This window comes from Moschus berezovskii, chromosome 26, assembly GCF_049115385.1.
Source record: "Moschus berezovskii isolate FMDL1 chromosome 26, NW_MosBer_1.0, whole genome shotgun sequence".
In the NCBI taxonomy this organism is placed as follows: domain Eukaryota; kingdom Metazoa; phylum Chordata; class Mammalia; order Artiodactyla; family Moschidae; genus Moschus; species Moschus berezovskii.
This window is the reverse complement of record NC_142485.1, coordinates 43,496,028-43,519,515: the sequence shown is the minus strand read 5'-3', so window position 1 is coordinate 43,519,515 and position 23,488 is coordinate 43,496,028. Positions and strand designations below refer to the sequence as shown.

General features: G+C 51.9%; 1 protein-coding gene across 1 annotated transcript in view; it reads left to right on the top strand.

Annotated features, from left to right (window-relative positions):
- MYOM2 (myomesin 2) overlaps positions 1–23,488 on the top strand; it is a 61,546-nt gene that overhangs the window by 21,187 nt on the left and 16,871 nt on the right. Inside the window, exons 11-25 of the mRNA XM_055416326.2 lie at positions 1,914–2,055; positions 3,788–3,987; positions 4,577–4,630; positions 9,468–9,595; positions 11,790–11,973; positions 12,681–12,855; positions 13,200–13,321; positions 14,933–15,120; positions 16,276–16,402; positions 17,486–17,664; positions 18,437–18,551; positions 19,559–19,715; positions 19,804–19,910; positions 22,430–22,474; positions 22,978–23,114. Coding sequence (XP_055272301.2) covers positions 1,914–2,055; positions 3,788–3,987; positions 4,577–4,630; positions 9,468–9,595; positions 11,790–11,973; positions 12,681–12,855; positions 13,200–13,321; positions 14,933–15,120; positions 16,276–16,402; positions 17,486–17,664; positions 18,437–18,551; positions 19,559–19,715; positions 19,804–19,910; positions 22,430–22,474; positions 22,978–23,114 — 2,060 coding nt within the window. The remainder of the gene's footprint in view (positions 1–1,913; positions 2,056–3,787; positions 3,988–4,576; positions 4,631–9,467; positions 9,596–11,789; positions 11,974–12,680; positions 12,856–13,199; positions 13,322–14,932; positions 15,121–16,275; positions 16,403–17,485; positions 17,665–18,436; positions 18,552–19,558; positions 19,716–19,803; positions 19,911–22,429; positions 22,475–22,977; positions 23,115–23,488) is intronic.

Sequence of the window (23,488 nt, the reverse complement as noted above, 5' to 3'; positions counted from 1 at the left end):
GGCCTTGTTCCCCCTGCCGAGCCCTCACCTTGCATTACCTCTGGGTACACAGGGACCTCAGGCACAGAGCCCCCACCTGGCCAAGGCACAGCTGTCCACCCTCACCCAGGACACCAGCACTGTCTATGCTGGGTGGCCGGTGGCCACTGTCCTAACCCGGGCCCTCCCTGCCCCCACTGTGGCCCTGGACGCTCAGCCCACCCCCCCCATCCTGTGCTCCTGTCTCCTGCACCCTTATGCTTACTCAGGCTTGGTTCTGTGTGCCTCCCCTTACGTTACGTCTCCAAACCAGATCAGTTAGATCCATGCATGAAGGAAGGGCTGTACTGTCAGAGAATATTTCAGCTTAAAAAAAATGCAAAACAAGTACACACACCCACCCTCCCCATCCTCTCAAGACAGCGAGGCTGGGATTTCAGACACTTCCACAGAGTTTTGCTATTTTTATGAGGATGGCATTAAAATGTCCCCTCCATTCTCTGGGCAGACCTTCCAGCAAGATGTTTCACCTCATCAAAGTGCAATACATACAGTGGAGCTGCAGTTTCTAGCTTGTACAGCACTGCCAGTAGAAGAAAACAATGCTCGTATGGTGGGGCGGGGCTGGGGTAACTGTTTCGGTGACTCTCTGAGGGTTCCGAATGTGAGAGAGAATATCTGGCTTAGTGTCAAGAAATCCTTAGGTTTTTATGTGCTGAGGAGACAGAAAAAGAAACTGTATACATCTAACACTGTTAAGAGGTCCAGTGGCCACAGGTCCCAAGTAAATACACACTCCACACCAGGAGATTAAATGCTCAGTGTATTAATACTTCCAAACGGCTCTGTTGGGCTTCAGAACTGCTGCAATTAACATTTGGAAACAAACGCAATTGCACTATGGTCATAAACGGCTGAGGAAGGGACACATGAGTACAGACTCAAATGTCACAACTTGCAGGAAAAAATGTAAGTCTTCAGACCTTCTGAGGACTCTGAGACACAGAGATGTCTAAGGTACCGTGTCTCTAGTGCTCAGACTGTCTCCTGATAATAGTAGTATTTCATCGGTCGGTTTTTGACAACCTGACATCATGTGACAACAGGCCTTCAGGAGAAGGTGAGCTTCAACTTTGGCGTCAGTTATGGGAAATCATAGACTGGGTGTGTGACAGAGGACAGGCGTTCTGAGTGTAACAGTCACACATACGGGCACCTCTGGCCACCAGCCTGTCACAGTCGAGTCATCTGGGCGTCAGGGTTAAGCTGGGGAGCGGAGCGAGCAGGGGGGTCTCTGGGTTTGAGGGGCTGTCAGAGCCTCAGCTGTCCCCAGGCCCCAGCCACGTTCCTCTCCCCCTCCCCCCAGAGGCCGACCCTCTGGTCACCTTTCTCTCCCCTCCCCCCAGACGCTGACCCCTGGTCCCTGACCTCTGTTCTCCCCCCAGACGCTGACCCCTGGTCCCTGCCCTCTGTTCTCCCCCCAGATGCTGACCCCTGGTCCCTGCCCTCTCCCCCCAGACGCTGACCCCCTCGTCCCTGCCCTCTGTTCTCCCCCCAGACGCTGACCCCTGGTCCCTGCCCTCTCCCCCCAGATGCTGACCCCCTCGTCCCTGCCCTCTGTTCTCCCCCCAGACGCTGACCCCTGGTCCCTGCCCTCTGTTCTCCCCCCAGACGCTGACCCCTGGTCCCTGCCCTCTCCCCCCAGACGCTGACCCCCTCGTCCCTGCCCTCTGTTCTCCCCCCAGACGCTGACCCCTGGTCCCTGCCCTCTCCCCCCAGACGCTGACCCCCTCGTCCCTGCCCTCTGTTCTCCCCCCAGACGCTGACCCCCTGGTCCCTGCCCTCTGTCCTCCCCTCCAGAGGCTGACTCCTGGTCCTTGCCCTCTCCCCTCCCCCACAGATGCTGACCCCTGGTCACTGCCCTCTCCCCCCAGACGCTGACCCCCTGGTCTCCGGGGCCCCGGGCGCACCCATGGACGTGCATTGCCACGACGCGAACCGGGACTATGTCATCGTGACCTGGAAGCCCCCCAACACGACCAAGGAGAGCCCCGTCATCGGTTACTTCATCGACCGGTGAGTGTCCTGCTCCTCCAGGGCTGGAACGTGCCCGAGGCGAGTTTCCTCCTGGACAGCAGGCGTGGGTATCTTTCTCATCTGAAGCGTGTGATGCCCTCTGGGGGTGTAGGTGCTTCACGATGCGGTTGCTTCTGGCTCCTGGCTGGGTGGCTGGAAAGCATTACCTCCTTGGCAGGGCCTGGTGAGTCCTTGATTCCTCTGTGTGCTGATGGGGCTCCGTGTGCCTGACCAACACTAATCCCAGCCCGCCCCAGGCCGCTCGGGGCCACCTCGGGCTCTGCTCAGGTCCAGCTGGGGACACCGCGGGTCCAGCGGGAGGTCCCTGCTCAGCTCTGTCCCTCCCTCTGGGGCTCGAGCCCAGCACGGTGACGTGTAGACGAGGGTGCCAGCTCGTTCACACCCAAAGGCCCATCTTCTTGGTTAAACAGTGTTTTCTTCTTGTTTCCAACCAGAAAATATTGATGTTCTAATGCACAAACTATTGGGATTTGTCTTTGAGTAATAACGTGATGGTGGGTCATCTCTGATCCAAAAAGAGTTTTAACTTTCATGTTCCTTTACCTGGAACGGAGCTCCAATCCTGGGAGGGAGACCAAGGAGAGCTGCGAATTTACTGGAAATGCAATTTATCATCCGTTCTCATCAGTGGATGAAAGTACAGTCAGAGATCATGAATTCAGAAGTAAGAGAGAAGGGTGTAAGCTATTTGGTTATAAGAGGATGGTTCTGGGTAGGAATTTAAGCTTTTATATGTGTAAAATTCATTAGCATAAGGGGGTTATTTCAGAAAACAACAAGCAGCTTTTTTTTTTTTCTTAATATTGGTTAAATTCTCTTCCTCATTTAACATATATGTCTTGGTCCTTATGTATTGGTTCCATCCTTTGACTTGTTTTCTACATGAAAGCAAAACGGATACAAGCATTCCAGGTCTTTTATCCATATAATACACACCCTATAGCAAAAGAGATTTTCACTAGTTAATCAAGCCATGGGGTTGCAAAGAGTGACTTCACTTTCACTTTTCACTTTCCTGCATTGGGGAAGGAAATGGCAACCCACTCCAGTGTTCTTGCCTGGAGAATCCCAGGGACAGGGGAGTCTGGTGGGCTGCTGTCTGTGGGGCCATACAGAGTTGGACATGACTGAAGCGACTTAGCAGCAGCAGCAGCAGCATCCAACAAAGCTATGTGTTTAGGTAAAACATGCACCATCAGAGCGATGATTTGATATGCTAGGATCAGACTTGCATTGTTCAGGGTTTACGCTGAATTAATAACGGAAACCAAAACAAATTGGGAGATGCCCTCCTCTTGTAATTGTTATACATACATGTGTGTAATGTATGCTGTTGTTGTCATTCAGTTGCCAAGTCATGTCTGACTGTATGCGACCCCATGAACTCCAGCACACCAGGCTTCCCTGTCCTTCACTGTCTCCCTAAGTTTGCTCAAACTGATGTCCATTGAGTCAGTGATGCCATCCAACTGTCTCATCCTCTGTCGTCCCCTTCTCCTCCTGCCCTCAATGTTTCCCAGCATCAAGGTCTTTTCCAGTGAATAGGCTCTTTGCATCAGGTGGCGAAAGTATTGGAGCTTCAGCTTCAGCATCAGTCCTTCCCATGAATATTCAGGGTTGATTTCCTTTAGGATTGACGGGTTTGATCTCCTTGCATACACGTATTAGACTGATGTAGTTGTTACTCTCTGCTCTTTTTTGTAATCTGAAGATGCGAGGTGGGAACTGACAACTGGGTACAGTGCAATGATGCCCCCGTGAAGATCTGTAAATACCCCGTGACTGGACTCTTTGAGGGAAGGTCTTACATATTCCGCGTGCGGGCTGTCAACAGCGCAGGGATCAGCCGGCCTTCCAGAGTCTCCGAGGCCGTGGCTGCCCTTGACCCTGTTGACCTCAGAAGGTTACAAGGTAGGTCCTTTGGAGTTCAAGGTCCGGCAGGTTTGTGTGGCTTGTTCTTTCTCTTTTCCCCAATTTGGCTCTGAGCCTTGAGAGAATCCTCAGGGCTGAGATGGCACGACTGTGGCCCATGGGCTCTGGGCAACCCTCAAGGTCATGTTAGGAGTGTGGACACCAGACTGACATTTACAACTCGAAAGGAAGGTTCTTCATCGTCCTAAGGCTCTTCACTGAAATCAGTTAAACTGGTTCAGAATTAGACTTTTCTTCATCTACTGGTTCTGTCAGTTCAGTGCATAATGAGAGTTGGAAGTCGTTGAATCCAAGCCCCTCTCTTTCTAAATTTTAATTTCCTGTGACTCAGATTCCTCAGCAAGGTTGTGTCCTTAACGATGCTCCTTAATGATGTTTGAAGTGGTCACTGCATTGTCCCTGAGCTGCGTGGTCTCTTGAATCTGGTACAAAGAGCTGAGAAACCCTGGCTTTCCTTAAGCCCACTTCCAAAACACCAACCCAGACCACCTCAGCCTAGTGCAGATGCTGTCATCCTAATGCAGAGGCTTTCTGGATTCAGATTCAGCACCGACCTTTCTCTCTGCAGCCGTCCACTTGGAGGGAGAGAAAGACATCGTGATCTACCAGGAGGACCTTGAAGGTGAGGCGCTTGGCACCACTTCCTTTTGGCTGTTTTTGCCCGAGAGGTTTAGGGCTGTGATTAGAGAGTGGAGGGTATGCTCTTCACATGTAAAAATAAAGCCTTTGGGCCCAGCTTAAGGTCATTGAATCAGGAAGATGAGCAGGCAGCGGCTAGGGCCTGGCCTAGAGGAGGTCAGCGGAGCCCTGGCTTCATGTGGGTCGTTCCAGCGTCTGCAGGGGCCATGGCGCGGTGACCAGCCCAGCCGGAGCCCTGACTCCTGGCCAGGGAGGCAGTCCTTTACCCAGGACCACATGCATGAATAGTATTCTAGTTTTTTTCTTTTAAAGCACAAATTTTATCTCTAGCATTTTAACTAAGAGGGACTAGTTTTCCCATCAAATAACGTCCCTGTGATTTGGAAGTTTGCATTTCCCTTTGTATACTGCCTTTTCTGAACACTTCTGGATATTCCTCCCTGCTGTGGGAAGATCGATTCACTAAGGAGGAGAATCCTACCTCGTTAACCTGGGATCCAAAGATTTTGATTGGAATTATGATTACTGTCCACAGAGGACAATGAATGAAAATTTAAACATGAAAAAACTAGCTTAACTTTGAGCTTCTGTCCAGGGAGATGTACTTCTGAGCTCTTTTTAAAAACAGCCCAGGTTCTTTCCCTGGAGAGCTGCAGAGACAGAAAGCCAGAGGTTGACTTTCACATTTGCTCCTCAATCTGTCCCCCAAACACTGTATCTTCTATCCTGTAAAGATTTCCCTTTATTGTCTCAAAATGAACATGTGTCTCTCAGAGGAACTCCTTGACGAATTTTGGTTAATCCCATGGTAACATTAACGTCTCCATTAAAACCGCTGCTTCCAGAAAAATGCAGAAACTGAGAAGGAAGCCCAATAAATAAATAACAAACGAAAATAATTTAGGAGAGGCTGGCAAAATGACCCCCTGTTCAACTGAGAGGGGTTTCCCCGGTGGCTCAGTGGTAAAGAATCTGCCTGCCAATGGAGTCGCAGAGTCGGGCACGACTGAACAGTAAAGCGCCACCACCAAACAACCGATGAAGACGTGGTTGTTTGAGTGGACGAAATGACCCTGATGACGTCAGAACAGATGCTGCGTAGGTCACCAGCCTGTACAAAATGTGCGTCTTTGACCTGAGAGAGGAAATAGAGGCTCTTTTTCTTCTAACGGTATCAGTGAGGAGAGGAGGGATCTTAGTTACCCCGAGTGGACACATGAGAGTTCAAATAAGGTGAAAATAACCAAAATGAAGGGGGTATGAGTTGTTATAAAAAGTGAAAGTGAAAGTCGCTCAATCGTGCCCAATTCTTTGCGATTCCATGGACCATGGAATCCTCCAGGCTAGAATACTGGAGTGGTAGCCTTTCCCTTCTCCAGGGGATCTTCCCAGTCCAGGGATCAAACCCAGGTCTCCCGCATTGCAGGCGGATTCTTTACCAGCTGAGGCACCAGGGAAACCCCATGTAAGTTGCTACATAGATGCTGAATATCCAGGATGAAATCTGCACTGTGTAAAGGTCACTGTGAAAAGCGCGTGCGTGTGTGTGTGAAGTAATATTTCCTGACACACTTTCCGAGGCAGGACTGTGCCCCTCTGGGCAGAGCAGCTGCTTCTTGAAACATGGATATGCGTGTTCTGGGGTTGAAACAGCCAGTGATTCACTAAGCACCAAACGAAGAGATAACCCATTTCCAAAGACTTGCTTTTCCAGCTGATTCCACGGGAGAGTGTCTTACAGACACAGTAGGTCTTCTTTCTAGGTCTTCTAAAGTCACAGAAAACACCTTTTGTGTTTTGTCTCCTGTTTCCTCGTAAGAAGGCAGGGTTTCATACCAGCTGGTTATGAAGGGCTGAGCCTCAGACACTCAGAGAATCGTTGGAGTCGGTACATTGATATGGCCTGGAGTTCAGCCTCACGGGCCTCAGTTATTTTGTGTCTTTGCCTGTGGGGCACAGGCAGTGTCCATGGTTTAGAATAAACCAGGTGTGAAACAAAGATCTGTGCACTTCCACAGGGATCAGAGAGTTCATCTGCTTACCTTTCTCATTTTAAACAACGAATTCCTCTTCAATCTATAAAAGTCTTTAGCAAGAGAAAGAAACGCCATGATGTTTTCAAGGAAACCATTTCTGGGTTCAAAATGGGCTATGAGGAACTCCTTCCTTTTCTACCTGTATCTCTTTTCTTCATCTAAGCTGAACTTTCTTGGCATTGCTTTAACTAGAAAAGTGCTGGCAAATGCCATTTGTTTTAATGAAAAACAAATGTTATTTTTGTTGGCTAACAAAGTGCTCTTCTGTTAGTTCAGGGTATTTTTTATGTTTATTGTTTTGCTAATTTTTTCTAATCATTTTAATGTTGGTTAGTGTCTTCCCGCAAACATTTAAATTAATATCTATGCTCTTCTCTTAATATCATCTAGCTTTTGCAAACTTTCTTGAGTGGTTCCCTGGAAGAATAGGTACTTCATTCTTAGAAAGATGAGAAGAGGCTCTTGCAGAAGTAATGAGATTGTTTCCGTCCTGCTAATTATACGTCCAAGCATTCGCTGCGCTGTCCTGGGCCAGGCCATCTGTAGCCAACACGCTGAGCTCATCCTTTGCTCTGAATGCCGCAAACTCATTTACAGTCGTTCATTCCTGAATCCTGTCTTCTTGGGTGTTTTGAAACTTCCCAGTAAACTTTATGTTTCACTGACTTAGCTGAGAGTCTCCTGGGCAGGCTGTGGAGGCTGGGGCTTCCTTGGGTCTACAGAACAGAAAGCCAGAGTTGGAGTCAGGAGACCCAGGCTGGGCCATGGCAGGCTGTGTGATCCCAGGAAGGCGCTGCATTTTCCTGTGCCCCTTCCTGGGCTGCCTTTGCACATTGCGTGTCTGCTTTCACCGGTGCTCACGTGGCTTCTCAGAAGAGCACCCGAACAGGTCGCGGTGCTGAGGCGGGGCTGCAGGCAGTGCTCACCAGCATCGCTGCCGCAAACACACCCTCTCTTCTGTCTGCCTCCATCTGCTTCTCTCTCTGAGGCGCCTCTCCATGGTCGGAGGGTCAGTGAGAGACCTCCGCTTCTGTCCGTGGACCCCGCCTTGGCCCCCGGGACCATGTAGAGACCCCTCCTCCTCTGCCGGTCTCAGGGGCTCAGGCTGGTGCCAGGGGTCTGGATGACAAAGTGTGCTGCCCCGATCGGGGACTCCTCGCTGACAGGGAGGATTCTTCCTTCTTGCCTGGGCTCAGACGTAGTGCTTCTCACTGCACTTTCCTCTGGGCCCTCGGGTCTGCCCGTGCGGGAGAGGCCAGTCTGCACCGTCTCCCACGCCCCCACTGCGGCGTCATCTGCGTGGCTTCCGTCCGTCCTGTGGTTTGTCCCTGTGTTGTCCAGTGCCTCTGAGACGAGCCGGGACTCAGTTTGGAAGTGTGGCTGTGTTGCCGGGTTCGGGTCACCCGAGCCCTCTCTCTGTCTGGGTCCCTCTGGGTGCGGATGTGGCAGGCGGGCCCAGGGGCCCTGCTCTGCGCACACTCGGGGTCTTTCTGGACACCCTCTGTCTCCTGGTCTGAAACCCAACCCACTTTTGCCAGACGCTGCCGGGTAAGACTAGGTTGCGCCTCGGTGCCCTGTAAAATGTGATGAGCTCGGTCTCAGGGCTCTTGATGAAACAAACCCAGGCTTGTGTGTGCTGTTTCCATGAAGCTGGGCAACTCCTCTCCGGCAGCAGTGTCTGGAGGGAGCAACTGGATACTGAGAAGGGCTCTGAGATGTCCCTGGGGATGTCTGAACCTTTTTAATCATGTGCTAATCTAATCAGAAGCTCGTAATATTTTGTATCGCAGTGACTGGGACTGTGGGTCTGGAGAGACTCCACTCCTTATGAGAAGTTCTCACATCCAAACATAACACCGCCGACACCTAACATTTTATTAGAGAAAGACATGTGGCAGAACAGAGGTAGCGGGCTGCTCTGATGCAATGTTCTGTAATGGCTGCTTGCTAATGGATGTCATGTGGGAATGTCAAGTATACAGACCTGGAAGTCAGCGCCTGTGGTGTGGACCAGACCTACCAGGGGAGGTGGGGGGAAACCATGTGCTTCGCTAGTTGATGTGTGGTCTCAGTGCTTCGAGGCCATCATGCAAGGAAAGCAGCAGAGAGGGCCCCACTCCTGCTGCAGAGCACGGTTGCTCACACCTTCTCTGCACAGACTCCCCTCCCAGTTGGAACTGCATGTCTGGTTAAATGCCCTATTTCTTGGGCTTCCCAGGTGGTGCCAGTGGTAAAGAGCCCGCCTGCCAGTGCAGGAGACACGAGAGACACAGTTTCGGTCCCTGGGTCGGGAAGATCCCCTGGAGGAGGGCATGGCAGCCTACTCCAGTATTCTTGCCCGGAGCATCCCATGGACAGAGGAGCCTGGTGGGCTACAGTTCGTGGGTTGCAAAGACTGGACTTCACTGAGCAACTGAGCACACACGCACACCCTGTTTCTTCTGGGTGAACCCTCCCCCTCCCACATCCAGTTGAAATTCTGGATGAGCTTCGGATTAGATTCTGTTCTTACGAACTGGCTTATACTGGGAACAAAAGTACTTGGATGATCTTCACCCGTTCATTACACTTTGGCTCTGGAGAAACAGTTCTTGCCATTTACTGACTTTCCCAAAATAGAAGTGGAGCAAAAGCTGACACTGACACTTGAGTCCTTCAGGGCCTGTGAAGCAGCCGAGGGCCTGCTCCGGGATGGGCCGGGAAAACGGGCGCCTGCTCCGGGGTGGGCTGGGGGAGCACGGGGCTTGCTTCTGCCACGGCTCACGGTGTGGACTTCTCCTCCAGGTGACGTCCAGATCCCGGGACCTCCCACCAACGTGCACGCCTCAGAAACCAGCAGGACATATGTGGTTCTCAGCTGGGACCCCCCCGAGCCCCGGGGCAAGGAGCCGCTGATGTACTTCATCGAGAAGGTACACGCCGGCTGGCTTTCCAGGAGCAGTGAGTCTGTCGGGTCTGCCCAGGCGCTGGGTTGTGGGTTCTCAGGGTGGGTGACTCTTGGATCCATCATCTCAGAGACTCCACGCGGTTTTCCATCGTGAAGCTGCAGGCAGCAGCTGAGCCGGCAATGCCTGAGCAGTGCTGTGGTGGATGTGGCCTCAGGAACGTGGCGGGCTCGGGTTGTGTGGCCTTCGTGCGGGCCAGTCGGCCCCCCGGGTCCATGCTACACATGAGGGCCTTCTGCTGGGGGAGCCTGCAGTGTGCGTCCTGCTGGAACATTCTAGGCCCTAGGCTCTGAGGAATCGGGACATAGGGGGACAGCGGCCCCTGCTCGCAGTTTGCTCATAAGCTGAGTAACTGCTCAGTGGTGGCGATCGCGTTGAGCAATTCACATTCAGATGGTGAATGATTACACAGAGTCGTTGCTTTTAGGTCTGGACGCACACAAACAAAGAGTGTGTACACGGTAAACGTACACCCTCACCTAAACTTCAAACGTGTCCTCACTGCACGCCACGCGCCCGCCCTCCTGCCTTGCTCGGCCGATTGCACCGAAGTGCAGCTCGTGGCCCACTCGTGCGAATCGCTGGCCTGTGACTGGGTCATGGGCTGTTGAAAAACCCCGTGTAGCCACGTGAATCCTGTAACTGTGGTTTCATGAGGCTGACTTTATATGACAATATAACATACAACCCAGTACACATAACATACACGTAGCGTCTGTGGCACTTACACGAGCAAAGGTCTCACCCAGTAATGACGTGAAATACTGCAAGGTGAAGCGAAGCAGGGTGAATATGGTCAGCTCTCAGGCTCCAGGAGGTATAACGACCCTCGGCTTTCCCCGCTTCCCTGCAAGACTTTCTTGCGTCGCAGAGTCATGTTAACCTCTTTCTTCTGAGTCTAACTTCTAGTTCTTGCCTCATGAAAACCCCAGATGAAGGGCTGGCAGAGGAGGAAAGGTGTTTTCTTTCCCCCTCTTCAGGGATATTTCCTTTTCTACTTACCCAGAGCTGGAAAGGTCAAGTTTTAGCAAACATATTTAAAAATCTTAAAAAAATGTTTAGTTATATTAAACTGAAATATAGTCTATGTATCGTATCATGTTCTTTTTGGAGAGGAAGGCACATCTCCAGAGGGGGGAAAATTACATTAGGCATGCAATCCTGGTTTTTAAAGTAATTATCAGTGATAAAAATTAAACACACTATAAAAAGATTTGGAAAATACATAGATGTTATATAGGACAAAGTGAAAATCACCAATAATTTGATCATGTAAAATAGTCATTATTAACATGGCACCTGTTTAGTCCTTTTCTCTATACGTATTTGTATTTTGATATATTGAGCCCACAGGTATGGGCTTCCCAGGTGGCACTAGTGGTAAAGAATTTGCCTGCCAATGCAGGAGATGTAAGAGACTCGGGTTCAATCCCTGGGTCAGGAAGATCCCCTGAAGGAGGGTATGGCAACCCGTTGCAATATTCTTGCCTGGAGAATCCCATGGACAGAGGAGCCTCGCGGGCTACAGTCCATGGGGTTGCAGAGAGTCAGATGTGACTGAAGCGACTTAGCACATACATGCACACATATTGTAGATATGGTTGGCATGCTGTATTAAGTTTAACAAAATGATACACTTGCTTTCACCCCAGTGAAGGTCTTTATACAATGACTGAAGTGGCTGCATTTAATACATATGTGTCATTTTGAATCATAATGTATCTACACTATTGCGTTATTTAGGTTATTTAGGGAGGTGTCACTTTGTGACTCCTATAGTAGCTGGGAAACAGTGAAAATTTTAAACTGAAATGTGAGAGGTTATGATGGAATTTTCTGCATCTACGCCTCAATTAGCTCTGTTTACAGTTCATTTCACCTTTATTAGAGCTATAACCTATGTATTGATTCCCTGAAGTTTTCCATCATTTATTGGCATTCACATAAAAATTTTCATTGGTAACATATCCAGCTTTGGGTAATTTCTCATTCCCTTCTCCAGACTGGCTTCCTTTTCCTAAAATTCAGAACAGGACTGTTGATGGACTCAGAGGAGTGGTTGGCTGTGGTCTCCCTCCATGAAATCTGGGAGCCAGAGCCGAGCACCCCCTGGGATGCAGGTTCAGGGAGCTTGGCTCCCACTGGGCCCTTGTCTTCTCAGTCCATGGTGGGGAGCGGCAGCTGGCAGCGGGTGAATGCCCAGACGGCCGTGAGGTCCCCGAGATACGCTGTCTTTGACCTTGCCGAGGGGAAGCCGTACGTGTTCCGAGTGTTGTCGGCAAACAAGCACGGCCTGAGCGACCCGTCGGAAATCACTGCCCCTATCCAGGCCCAGGACACCATTGGTGAGCAGTCCCCGCATGTGACCCGTGTGTGAGACAGGCCCTGGGCAACGTCACACGGGACAGCGAATGTTGACAAAGATGTTAGTGTTACCTGTGGGTTAAAATTCAAGTTGTCTTAAAGTTCCATTGTACTCGAGTTGACGATCTCTCTGCCTTGTTTTGGTCAACATTTCTCCCAAGTTTCATCTTCTTTTTATGAAGCCAATAAATGGGTTAGAAATATTTTAAAACAACAGCACAATCCTACATGCACTAGGGTTCTGGTCCACGTGGTTTGAAGTTCTGTCTCTGAAGATGTCAAGTCTGGGTTAGAGGGATTCTGACTTGCACCAGGGGAGAGGTCCAGGGCTGCATCACTGTTTGATTTAAGGCCCTGCTGAGTCTCTCCAATCTGATGGAAATGTGTCCTGGTTTTCTTAAATGGCTAACTTTACACCCCAGTTAAGAAAGCATGTGTGTCACTGGAGGAGCATGCGGGAGGGTCCGGGCTGGGGCAGGAGACTCTGATGGGGCTTCTTTTTTGAGGAGACAGGCTGGCACTTTGGGACAGAGCGCGAGGACTGCCCGGCGCCTCCTGGGCCCCCTTCCCTGCTCTGTCCTAGTTGTCCAAACCTCACTGATGCCCCCAACGCTGCAGATGAGGGGCTGCAGGCCTCCGGCATGGCCCCCAGACCCTGATGCCTCTGGGCCTGTGCCTGTCTCTGCAGCGGTGCCCTCGGCGCCTGGCCGCGTCCTCGCGTCCCGGAACACTAAGACCTCGGTGGTGGTGCAGTGGGACCGGCCGAAGCACGAGGAGGACCTGCTGGGCTACTACGTGGACTGCTGTGTGGCCGGCTCCAGCGTCTGGGAGCCCTGCAACCACAAGCCCATCGGCTACAACAGGTGTGCTGCCCACCAGCCCCCACCCCCACCCGGGACCAGGGCCCGCGGCCCGGGCTGGGGGGATGCTGAGGCCTCCAGGCTGCAGGCATCCACTCTGGGCCCCCGTCAGAGTTCAGCTTCCTCCAGCCCTCAACCTGGGACCCGCCAGTGGTGACGGGAACTAATGAACTACAACTGCAGATGAGAATGGAAGGATGTTAAGCATTCATGAGACACTCAAAACAGCAAACTTCCTTTCAGTCCCAGTGACTGTGTTTCTGGTGTGTTCAAGGCGATTTCTGTGTCTGTTGCAGAAGGGAAAAGGGCTGGCCCTGGCCATCACGCCCCTGATTCATGTTTTCCAGGTTCGTGGTGCACGGCCTCACCACTGGCGAGCAGTACATCTTCCGCGTTAAGGCCGTTAATGCTGTCGGCACGAGCGAGAACTCGCAGGAGTCGGACGTCATCAAAGTCCAGGCTGCCCTCAGTAAGTCCTTCTCGGGCGGCTCTGCGCCAGCTCCCGGTTCTCCACTACGTCTTAATTTCTGCAGGAATCAACTTTTATGATGCCGTTTGGAACGTTACCAGAGGGGAAGAGTGAACGTGAATTGTTGAACAGAGAACACGCAGTTATATGGAAACCTCTTGTCAATTGGCTACTTGTCTTGCAAATGCCAGGGTGACAGGGGGAAATGATAATATGCGTTAAAAATAGGAAATGTTATTAGAGGTCACATGGGTTTCCAAGCACACGTGCCCACATTAAAATGCATGCTGTAGGGTGCGGCTGTTTCTTTTCAAAATAAGATGCTAAAATAGAACATCAATGGCCTTTTCAGCTGTTCTTAGTTCAAGGAACTTAGTCATTCCAGAAAATTTCAAATGTTTATGTAGCTCTGTGGCTTTGTTCAGAAATGGTGATCTTTAGAAATTATTATATTGATCACACTGAACAATTTGGGTCTTAGCTTGTAGCATTGTGCCCTAGGAAACTTGATCTGTGCAGCTCTGCATTTTATAATTGTTTATAATTATTTCATATAAAGTGGAACACAAGGCTTAAAAGTACCCATGAACATTTTGAAACAGGATCGTCTCATACACATTTTGAATCAGAGTATTGATATTATTTTTACTTCAGAGAGACACATTTTCCTCTTTATTTCTCTCTCCATCTAAATCTAAAAACATCTTCAGAAATTATGATCTCCCTTCTAACAGTAAATGTTACTGGAATGTCTAAGGGATATCAGATCTGATAGTACTTAGGTGGGCAATATAGTGAAGCATTGATGCTCCTTTTATTTTATGGTCATTGTCTTAATCTATCAGTTTTTCTCAGGAGGGACTTTCAGACATTACCACTTGCCTCTTGAAGTCATTCCTACTAAAGGAAAAGCAGTCATTTGCGTTTTAGCCCCATAATAGGGGCAGCTTATTCCTGGGCAGCCATGTTTGGGCATCAGTGGGGGCTGTGCCGTGGGGTCTTCAGAGACCAGCAGAGGCAGTGGCATCCTTGACAACCTGGTGGGAAAAGAGGGTCCATTTCCAAACACGGTGGTCAAGGGAAATGAACTCGTGCTGTGTGAACTAGTCCGAAGTTTCTGTGACTGTGTAGGAAGTTAAGGCTCACAGGCCTAAGGGTACTGGTCATCACCAGCCATGGGAGGCTTGGCAGTCCTTCATGGGCGTAACGAGAAAGCTGCTCTCTCAAGCTTTTCCTTAGAGGAGTGGGGAGAGTCTGTGACTTCACAGACTGAAATAATTCTTTCTTGGCCCTTGTATTATTGAAATATTGGAAGACCTGTGTATACATTGGAAGGTGTGTTTAGAAATTGCAATGAACACGTATGAGAGGCTCTTACCCATATTTCTTAAGCCTCCTGCATGGACGGTGGGTTCTTCACTGCAAGTTTCCCCTTGGAAGCCCTTTATAAAACCATTCTCTTTAAAAGAAGCAGCAGAGACGAGGCAGGGAGGCAGGACAGGAGGGAGGAGGGCATGGGGCCGGAGTGCCGCCCATGGAGGAGATGTGGCTGTGGGGGGCTCGGGATGAGGCGCTGGGATCCGGCTGACTTTCCCGCTATGTTTCCTGCAGCTGTCCCTTCCCACCCTTATGGGATCACCCTCCTGAACTGTGATGGCCACTCCATGATCCTGGGTTGGAAGGTGCCCAAGTTCAGCGGCGGCTCCCCCATCCTTGGCTACTACATTGACAAGCGGGAGGCTCATCACAAAAACTGGCACGAGGTCAACTCCTCGCCGCTCAAAGAGAGGATCCTGACGGTGGGTACTCGCGGGTGCGGTTCCTCTTGCCTGGCAACATCTCCCTGGGGGCAGAGTCCCGCATCCAGTGTCTCAGAGTTCAGCGACGTTAGAGAATTTGACACAGAAGCAAAGATGAGTGAAAACAGTTCAGTGTGAGACCTGAGGCCCTTAGGAAGCATCTTCTTCTGAGAAGCAAGGAGGAGAGCGAGGCGGTGGGCTGCTTCCTGGGGCTGGTGGGCTGGTAGCGGCGCTGGAGGCAGGAGGCTCTGTCCTCGGGGCAGGAAGGGTGGAGGCAGTGGGGAACAGCGCTGCAGGCCCGTGTGTGTCCAGGCCCTTCAGCGAGTCACTCGCTTAGGTGCATGTCGCGTCCAGGTGCAGGGAATCGGGGCCACGAGGACTTAGGGTAAGGAAGACTGAGAGTCAGGTCCCAGGCGAACCCTCGACCGCTGCTCTTGCTCCTGGAGCCCCTCCTCGTGAGCCGCCACTCAGGGTTTCTCGGAGAGAGATAAGCGAGGCGCTGTTTGCCCACCAGGGTACTGGGTGACGGTCGCATCGTCGTCAGGAGACACGGCTGTGTGCCTCGTCCCCACTCTGCTCTGCCACTGGCCCCCCGTGGCTCTCGTCTCTGAGTCCTGATCTCCCTACCGGGTCGTCCTGTCGTCCTGTAGGTCCTGTAGGTTGCCCTGTAGGTTGTCCTGTAGTCCTGATCTCCTTACTGGGTCATCAAGTCGTCCCTGAGGGAGGGCGTATGGACTGCACAAGGCAACTGTGTGAGGGGGAGAGTGGGGCTGGCCCCGTGGTAGGTGGGCTGGACTCACTGACCGGCCCCTCGATCGGCTGGAAATGCTCACTTCCCCTGATGGACTGTGGGATGCCATGCAGTTTCGTTTCGCTTAGTAACTAGAAGTTGCATAGAACTGATTTACACTGTTGTGTGCAGCACAGTGATTCAGTCACACACACACAGGCGTGTGTCTGTCCCTTTCCCGCAGAGGTTATTATAGAACGCTGAGTAGAGTCCCCGTGCTGTACAGCAGTTCCTTGTCGCTCGGGCGTGTGTGTGTCAGGCGTGGACCCCGGTCTCCTGACCGACTCTTCCCTTCCCCTTTGGTGACAGTAAGTCTGTCTGCTGTGTCTGTGGACTCAGTGTTAACGCAGACATCCTCTGAATAGGTGGAGGGCTTGACCGAAGGCTCGCTCTATGAATTCAAAATTGCCGCTGCCAACGTGGCAGGGATTGGGCAGCCGTCGGACCCCAGCGAGCTGTTCAAGTGTGAGGCCTGGACGATGCCAGAACCAGGTAAGGGGGGGTCTCCTGGACACACAGGGCTGCCCAGAGGAGGGGATTTCTGTGGGGCAGCCTCCCTAGCCAGCAGATGCTCAGTCCTCCTCACAGGTTCTGACACCACCGCCCCCACGGGCCAGGGCTGGGCATCAGGTGACCTGCCCTGTGTCTGGGTGGTGGACACGCAAGCTAGGCAGTGACAAGGGGGCGTGTGAGGCAGGGGCTACCCACCCCAGCTGCAGAATGAGCCCGGCTCCCCTGAGTCAGAGACGCTGCGGCCAGAGGCTGGTCCAGGGCGGACCTGCTCCAGGGGTGAGGGGAGGCCAGCTCCCGGGAGGAGGCAGGAGCCAGGACTGGTGTGGAGCAGCTGGATGCCACTGGCTGTGCATTTGTTCAGGACCCCCTCCCAAAGCACCCAGGAGCCCAGGGTCTCTGGTTCTGAAGGGCCTCATTGTCAAAGATCTGCATTTACTCAGGGCTCCACATGCACAGATGTATTTTCACAAATTTGCAAGGACCGGGCGTATCCAGAGAAACTGATCCAGCCCATCAGGGCCCGTCAGGGTATCCAGTCCATCAGGGTCCCTAATGCAATGGTTAATATGCTCACGTTTTGAACAAAACCAAACAACATAAAACAGTAAACCCAAAGTCGAAGCCTAAAATATCAGAAATTCTGAGGCTCAAAATTTTCAATTTTTGGGTCAAACTGTATTGCTTTTTCCCTTCCTTTTTGGGCAGGGAGGGAGGGGAGTTGTTTTAGTGATACTAATTTTGGCCCATTAGAAAAGTCAGTGCAAGAGAAAGCTGTGGAAGCTCCCCAAGGCTGTGGGCGTGTAGAGTGATTGGTCAGGGTGGGGCCCACTTTTGTTGCTCAGGGCTCCCCTGGACCTGCGGGTGTCAGCCCCACCCCAGTGGTGCTGTCGCAGTGGGAGGGGTCCTCTGGTGGTGGAGCAGGTGCCTGGTCCCCGGGTGAGTCCTGTGATGCTCGGGTGTCCAGGCAGAGGTGGGCGGGTACTGTCCTGCACGCCTTTGTCTCTGCGAGATGGGCCTGTGGGCCCTGGGCGAGTGTGGGGACTCGCATCCGTGCGTTTTCAGGCCCTGCCTACGACCTGACGTTCTGTGAGGTCCGGGACACGTCCCTGGTGCTGCTCTGGAAACCCCCGGTGTATTCGGGCAGCAGCCCCATCTCTGGCTACTTCGTGGACTACAAGGAAGAGGACTCCGGAGAATGGCTCACTGTCAACGAGGCCACCACGCCGCATCGTTACTTGAAGGTGACGCAGACTCCTTGGGCCTTGTCTTCCGGGGAGCGGCTTCGTCAGGGTCTAGCCCGAGGCCTCCAGGGGCTGGCGTGTGTGACCGGGTACCCCTCCTGCTCGCTGGGGGTTCGGGGAGTGCCCGCTCTCTGGGGACCTTGGCAGCAACTGCGTGTGGGGACCGTCTGCACAGGGCCAGCTTCCTCTCCTTCCCGCCACGCAACCACCCCTGACGGTGCTGAGACCTCAAGGTCCTGGCTGCGTGGCTATGCCTTCCAGTGATGACTGGAATTATGTCTTTTCACACCGACTCCATCTTTTATTGATTCATGTGATCGCTGATGGACGTCTGTCTGATAAACACACACAGTGTGAACACATCTGAAGAGTCTGTCCTCCAAATGTTTCTATTTCTACCTCCTGCAGTAGTCACTGGGGTCAGGTCAGTGGTGACGGGTTAGCAGTGACAGGTCAGGTCAGTGGTGATGAGTCACTGGTGACAGCTCAGCAGTGACGGGTCAGTGGTGACGGGTCAGGTCAGTGGTGCCCTGTCAGCGGTGACGGGTCTGGTTATCGATGAGGGTCGGGTCAGTGGCTCAGACCTGAGGCCCCGCCCCTGGATCCTGGATCTTGTCTCCCCTCCTGATCCCCTGACTTCTTCTGCATGGCTGGTTGACCTCGAAGAACACGATATTTATAAAAAGAAAGCATGTTTGTAATAAAAATGTGCTGAAGGATGAAGTCATTGTCATTTATTGGTTCACATGTGACTTTTCTTTCATCTCTCAAGGTGTGTGACCTTCACCAAGGAAAGACCTATGTGTTCCGCGTGCGGGCAGTGAATGCCAGTGGGGTGGGGAGGCCCTCGGACACATCGGAGCCGGTGTTGGTGGAGGCCAGGCCAGGTGAGACTCGCCTGCTCAGCTGGCAACAGGCAGGACCTCAGGGTGGGGTGACCTGGAGGAGGGCACAAGCAGGCGTGTGGAGGGTGGGCGGGAGGATGGTGGGACTTTCGTGAAACGAGGTGGTTGACGCTTGTGGTAAAGGATGTCTTCAGAGACACACCACACGCCCCGACCCCACAGGCGAGGTCATCCTGAGGGGCGGGAGTCTTCACTGGCAGCGGCAGAACAGCAGGCAAGCAATGACGATGGTGTTTTAGGTCACAGCTGAGTTTTGATCAGAAATTATAAAGCCTCTGGTAATTGTCTTGGTTACAAGTAGTTAGAGCCTAGCGGAGCGGCCCTTGGTGGGGAAGTGGTTCTGAGGCTGGGAGGTGAGGCCCCGGAACATGAGACACGCCGGGACGGGGCCCTGCCGCCCAGAAGGGGTGGAACTGGGAACTGGAAGCCATGGCGTCCCCGGGGGTCTCCCCTCCCTGAGATTGGTGAGGGTGGGGTTCCGCCTCCTGGCTTCCTCGTCTTGGTGAGGAAGGTGTCTGCAAGCTCCTGGCTCAGCCGGCGTGTCTCCTCTGGCTGTGACTCCTGAGGGACAGCTGTGAGTGGCCTGTGTGGGGCTGGGTGTCCAGCTGCGTCCAGCACACCCTCCCTGACCCAGAGGAAAAGTGGGGACAGGAGAGTGGGGTGTGGGGAGACCACTGTGACTGTGCTGCCCGGGGCCCAGGGGTGGAAGCGGTCAGACTCTGGGTGTTGGAGGAGTGTCTGGATCGCAGCCCTAAGGGTTTCTTCAGGGGTGCAGGGTGCAGAACAGGACGTGGACAGAAGGTGATGACGGGAGAGCAGACCTGCCCTCCTCTGCCCTCCGTCCCTGCCGAGGGCACATTGGCTGATATCCCGGGCGGACGGGTGGTGAAAACTGCTGATTCGACGGGACACATGCTGTCTGCCACCCCTTCTCCAGAGAGAGCCCGGGGTGGACGCCATGTCCCTGAGAGCTCCCGGCTCCTCCACAGGCACCAAGGAGGTCAGCGCGGGCGTGGACGAGGAGGGCAACGTCTACCTGAGCTTCGACTGCCCGGAGGTGACGGACGCCTCCCACTTCACGTGGTGCAAGTCCTACGAGGACATCGCGGACGACGACAGGTTCAAGGTCGAGACCGCGGGGGACCAGTAAGTTCCTCCCCGGGCCGGCCGGCGTGACCCGCGAGGAGCACCTTCCAGCACAGCAACTCACGCCCCGGGCTCTCTCCCCTTCCAGCTCGAAGCTGTACTTCAAGAACCTGGACAAAGAGGACCTGGGGACGTACTCTGTGTCGGTCAGCGACACGGACGGCGTGTCCTCCAGCTTTGTCTTGGATGAGGAAGGTAACCCCTGCGGGACACTGGCTTGCCTTTGGGGTTTTTAGAACACTTTGAAAGATTGATGCTCATAGAGAAAAGACTTACTTGCTCAGAAAAAGGGTGTGTTTTTGCGTGAGGCTAAGTGTGGGGAATCTCTTTTAAATCCAAAAATTATTTTGGAAATTACACAAACTCTTTGAGTTTCTACTCTAGCCACTAAGTAAATCACTGGTCCGGGAGTATTTCATTTATTGCTCTCTATATTGTGTTTATTGCCTCCCACTTGTATTTTAGAGATGAGTTTTATTTATGTTTCATTAGTTTGGCAAGTAGCAGCTAGCATATTGTAAATAACTCCATAAAACTAATGAGAGGCATGCAAAGAAGTTTCCCTTTCCTCCCAGCACTGAATAATTGGATAATCAGCTAATAAAAGAAAACGCACACATATGGCTGTATGTATTTGTGTGCATGAGAAACATTTAATTGCCATGGTTAAGATCCCTCGCTGTCTTACAAAGCAGACGGCAGAAAGGAGTGAAGGAAGTCAGTTCATCACGACCCGGTGAAGAGCAGCCCTTCTCTTAGGCGGGTCCCAAGATCTGAGTCTCTAGGCACTGAGCCAGCCTTGGGAGGTGGCTTCCCCCTGCCTGGGTTGATGTTTCGTGTGTCTGTGATCTAGAGGGGACTGAGTGACCCTGGGTGGAAGCCTCAGATCTTTGTGTTGGGTCTTTAAAGGCTTCTGAGTGCCTGAGAGTCTTCAGTCAAAAATGCCATAGCTTGTTCATCTAATCCTTTCCTTATCAGCTGGCAGTTTGTTTGCCACAGCCAAGGGGGTGGTCTCAGAAGAGGGATACAGTGGTTGGGTGGGGGAAAGGCTAGGACGGGAAGGGGGGCTAGGACAGAGGTGGGAGGGGACAGGGTCTGCTGATGGCAGGCATCGGAGGGTCCCTGCAGACATTGGGTAAGTTTGGGGGGAGCCCCTGTGATCTGATGGGACCAGCAGGAGAATGGCAGAGGGGTGCACTGTTTATGCTTCCTGGGGTCCCCAGCAAGCAGGAACAGGCTGGAATCTGCTCACAGGCCTTTTAAGCTGCCTTTTCTGACCCCTACGTGGTGGTCTTCAAACAGCCTTTTATTTGCAAAATATCCTTTAAGAATTCTGGTAAGTGATGGACTCCTCTGCTCCATTTGAGAGTCTGAAGACATTTCACCTAAATTTTAAATCGTTGCAAAGGACGAACGTTTCCAGTACCTTTTATATTATATATGGACATCAAGTACAGTCAGGCAAAACCTTGATGCTGAAGCTTTAGGTCATCTGATGTATGGAAGTTCCTGCTGTGACACTTTCAGGTCAGCTGTTCAGGTTGAATTACTTCTGGTCACGAGAAGTCTGCTTCATTGTTCAGTTCAAATGCGGTGCTGTGCTCAGTTGTGTCTGACTCTTTCTGACCCCCTGGACTATAGCCCACCAGGCTCCTCTGTCCGTGGGAGTCTCCAGGCAAGAATACTGGAGTGGATTGCCATTTCCTCCTCCAGGGGATCTTCCCCACGCAGGGATCGATCCAACCTGAATCTCGTATACTGCAGGTGGATTCTTTACCCTTGAGCCATTGGGGAAGCCCAAAGGCTGGAGTGGATTTGCATACAGACCTTTGTAACCATGATCTCATTTCTCAATTCTAATTTTAAGTAGGAAGGAAGGTGAAAGAAATTATTTAGAACCTTCAATTTTTCTTAACTTATTCTTGAGACTCTTGGGAGCAATGTATTCTGTTTTTTAAAATTATTATTGTTTAGTTTATTATAATTTTTTAAAACTCATGAAAATATACCACAGTGAAATTCTGAGTAGGTGAGAGAGATGTTGAAGCAGGACAGTCCGAAAGCAGAAGGAAAATCACAGACCAGCATGTTCTCGGCGAGCCAGACCGATTTCATGAAAGAGTTCATACGGAATGAGAGGACATGGAAGTGGAGCCCTCTGTGTTACCCTGCGCAGGTCGCCTCTAGTCTGGAACACACCTGCCCTCCCAGCCCCGCACTCAGGACCTCCGCCCTAACCAGTCCTAATGCACCCATTTAGGAAGTGGGTTGTCTCAATGGTGGAGCCCCACTGACTTCCTGCGGGGCCTCCCAGGTGGCGCTACTGGTAAAGAACCTGCCTGCCAACGCAGGAGATGTAAGAGATGGGGGCTCAGTCCCTGGTTCGGGAGGATCCCTGGAGGAGGGCATGGCAACCCACTCCAGTAGTCTCACCTGGAGAATCCCACGGACAGAGGAGCCCGGTGGGCTGCAGTCCACGGGGTGGCAGAGACTCAGACACGACCGAAGCGACTGAGCACACACGCACTGACTCCCCGGAGGGAGTGTTCACAGCTCACATCACCCCATCTCCTTCTCACTGCCGTTCTCATTTCTTTCACAGCCTCAGATGAAATCCTGGTGACATCGAATCTCTGTTTTGTCTAGCTTTGCTCTGGCTTAAAACTTCTGAACATGCAGGTCAAAACCACTGATGATGTTTGTCTTAATTTCAGAGCTGGAGCGTCTGAAGGCCCTGAGCAATGAGATCAAGAACCCCAGTAAGTGGGCCTGGATCAGAGCAGGGCCGTGTCTGTGACCCTGTGCAGCCCTGGGGGCCTTGCTTCGTATGGCAGCACGCATGCTTGTCACTGTGTGGCTCAGAACACGCAGTGGCTGATACTGTAACCGGCAGTGATTTTCATCGCATACTGTTTTGGATTTCGGGTTGAGTGTGTCTGCTTGATCCAAGTGAGAATTGCATCAGGTGGGATCTTCAGCTATGGATTGCACTGAATTCAGACGGAATGTCTGTGGTCCCTGGGCCCTCAGGGAAGCAGACCATGCATGCTGAGGACCCACGGGTGTGAGGCTTTGATTGCAGTGACGGGCGAACCAGAGTTGTGTTTCTTAGTTTTGGTTTTCATAATCAAGTCAATGCTCAGGGGCTTTTTACATTTTCAAAAAATGTAATAGTGAGGATTGATATTTTCCTACAACATGCAACTCTTCTTTCTCACCGGGATTCATGCACTATTGACTGTGATTTCTTTTCTCCTGCTAGCGATTCCTCTGAAGTCAGAATTAGCTTATGAGATTTTCGACAAGGGTCAGGTCCGCTTCTGGCTCCAGGCTGAGCACTTATCCCCAGACTCCAGCTACCGCTTTATCATCAACGACAGAGAAGTCGCCGACAGCGAGGTGAGTGCATGAGAGCGTGGTCTCTGGCTTTGGAGGCTTCCGGGTGCAAATGGGAAGGTCAGTTCCTGAAAGCCGGCATTCTGAGTTTTCATCCCTTTTGGGCTGTAGAAGGCTGACAAGGTGGGTGAGAGAAGGTTGAGGCTGGCACTGTTCACAGCTTTGGTCTGGGTTACACGAGAGATGGGGAGGTCTTTAAATTCAAGCCTATTACAATTAAAAAGCAACAATCTACGTTTTAGAGACATTAGCTTGGTGTTATGGAAAGGTTCTGGTTACACGGGGTGAGTGATATGCTCCACAGATCCATTTATTTCCTCTTCATAGAGGTTTTGAAGGCGGATATTTTTGCCCTGATAGGAGTAAGGCCTCCCTCA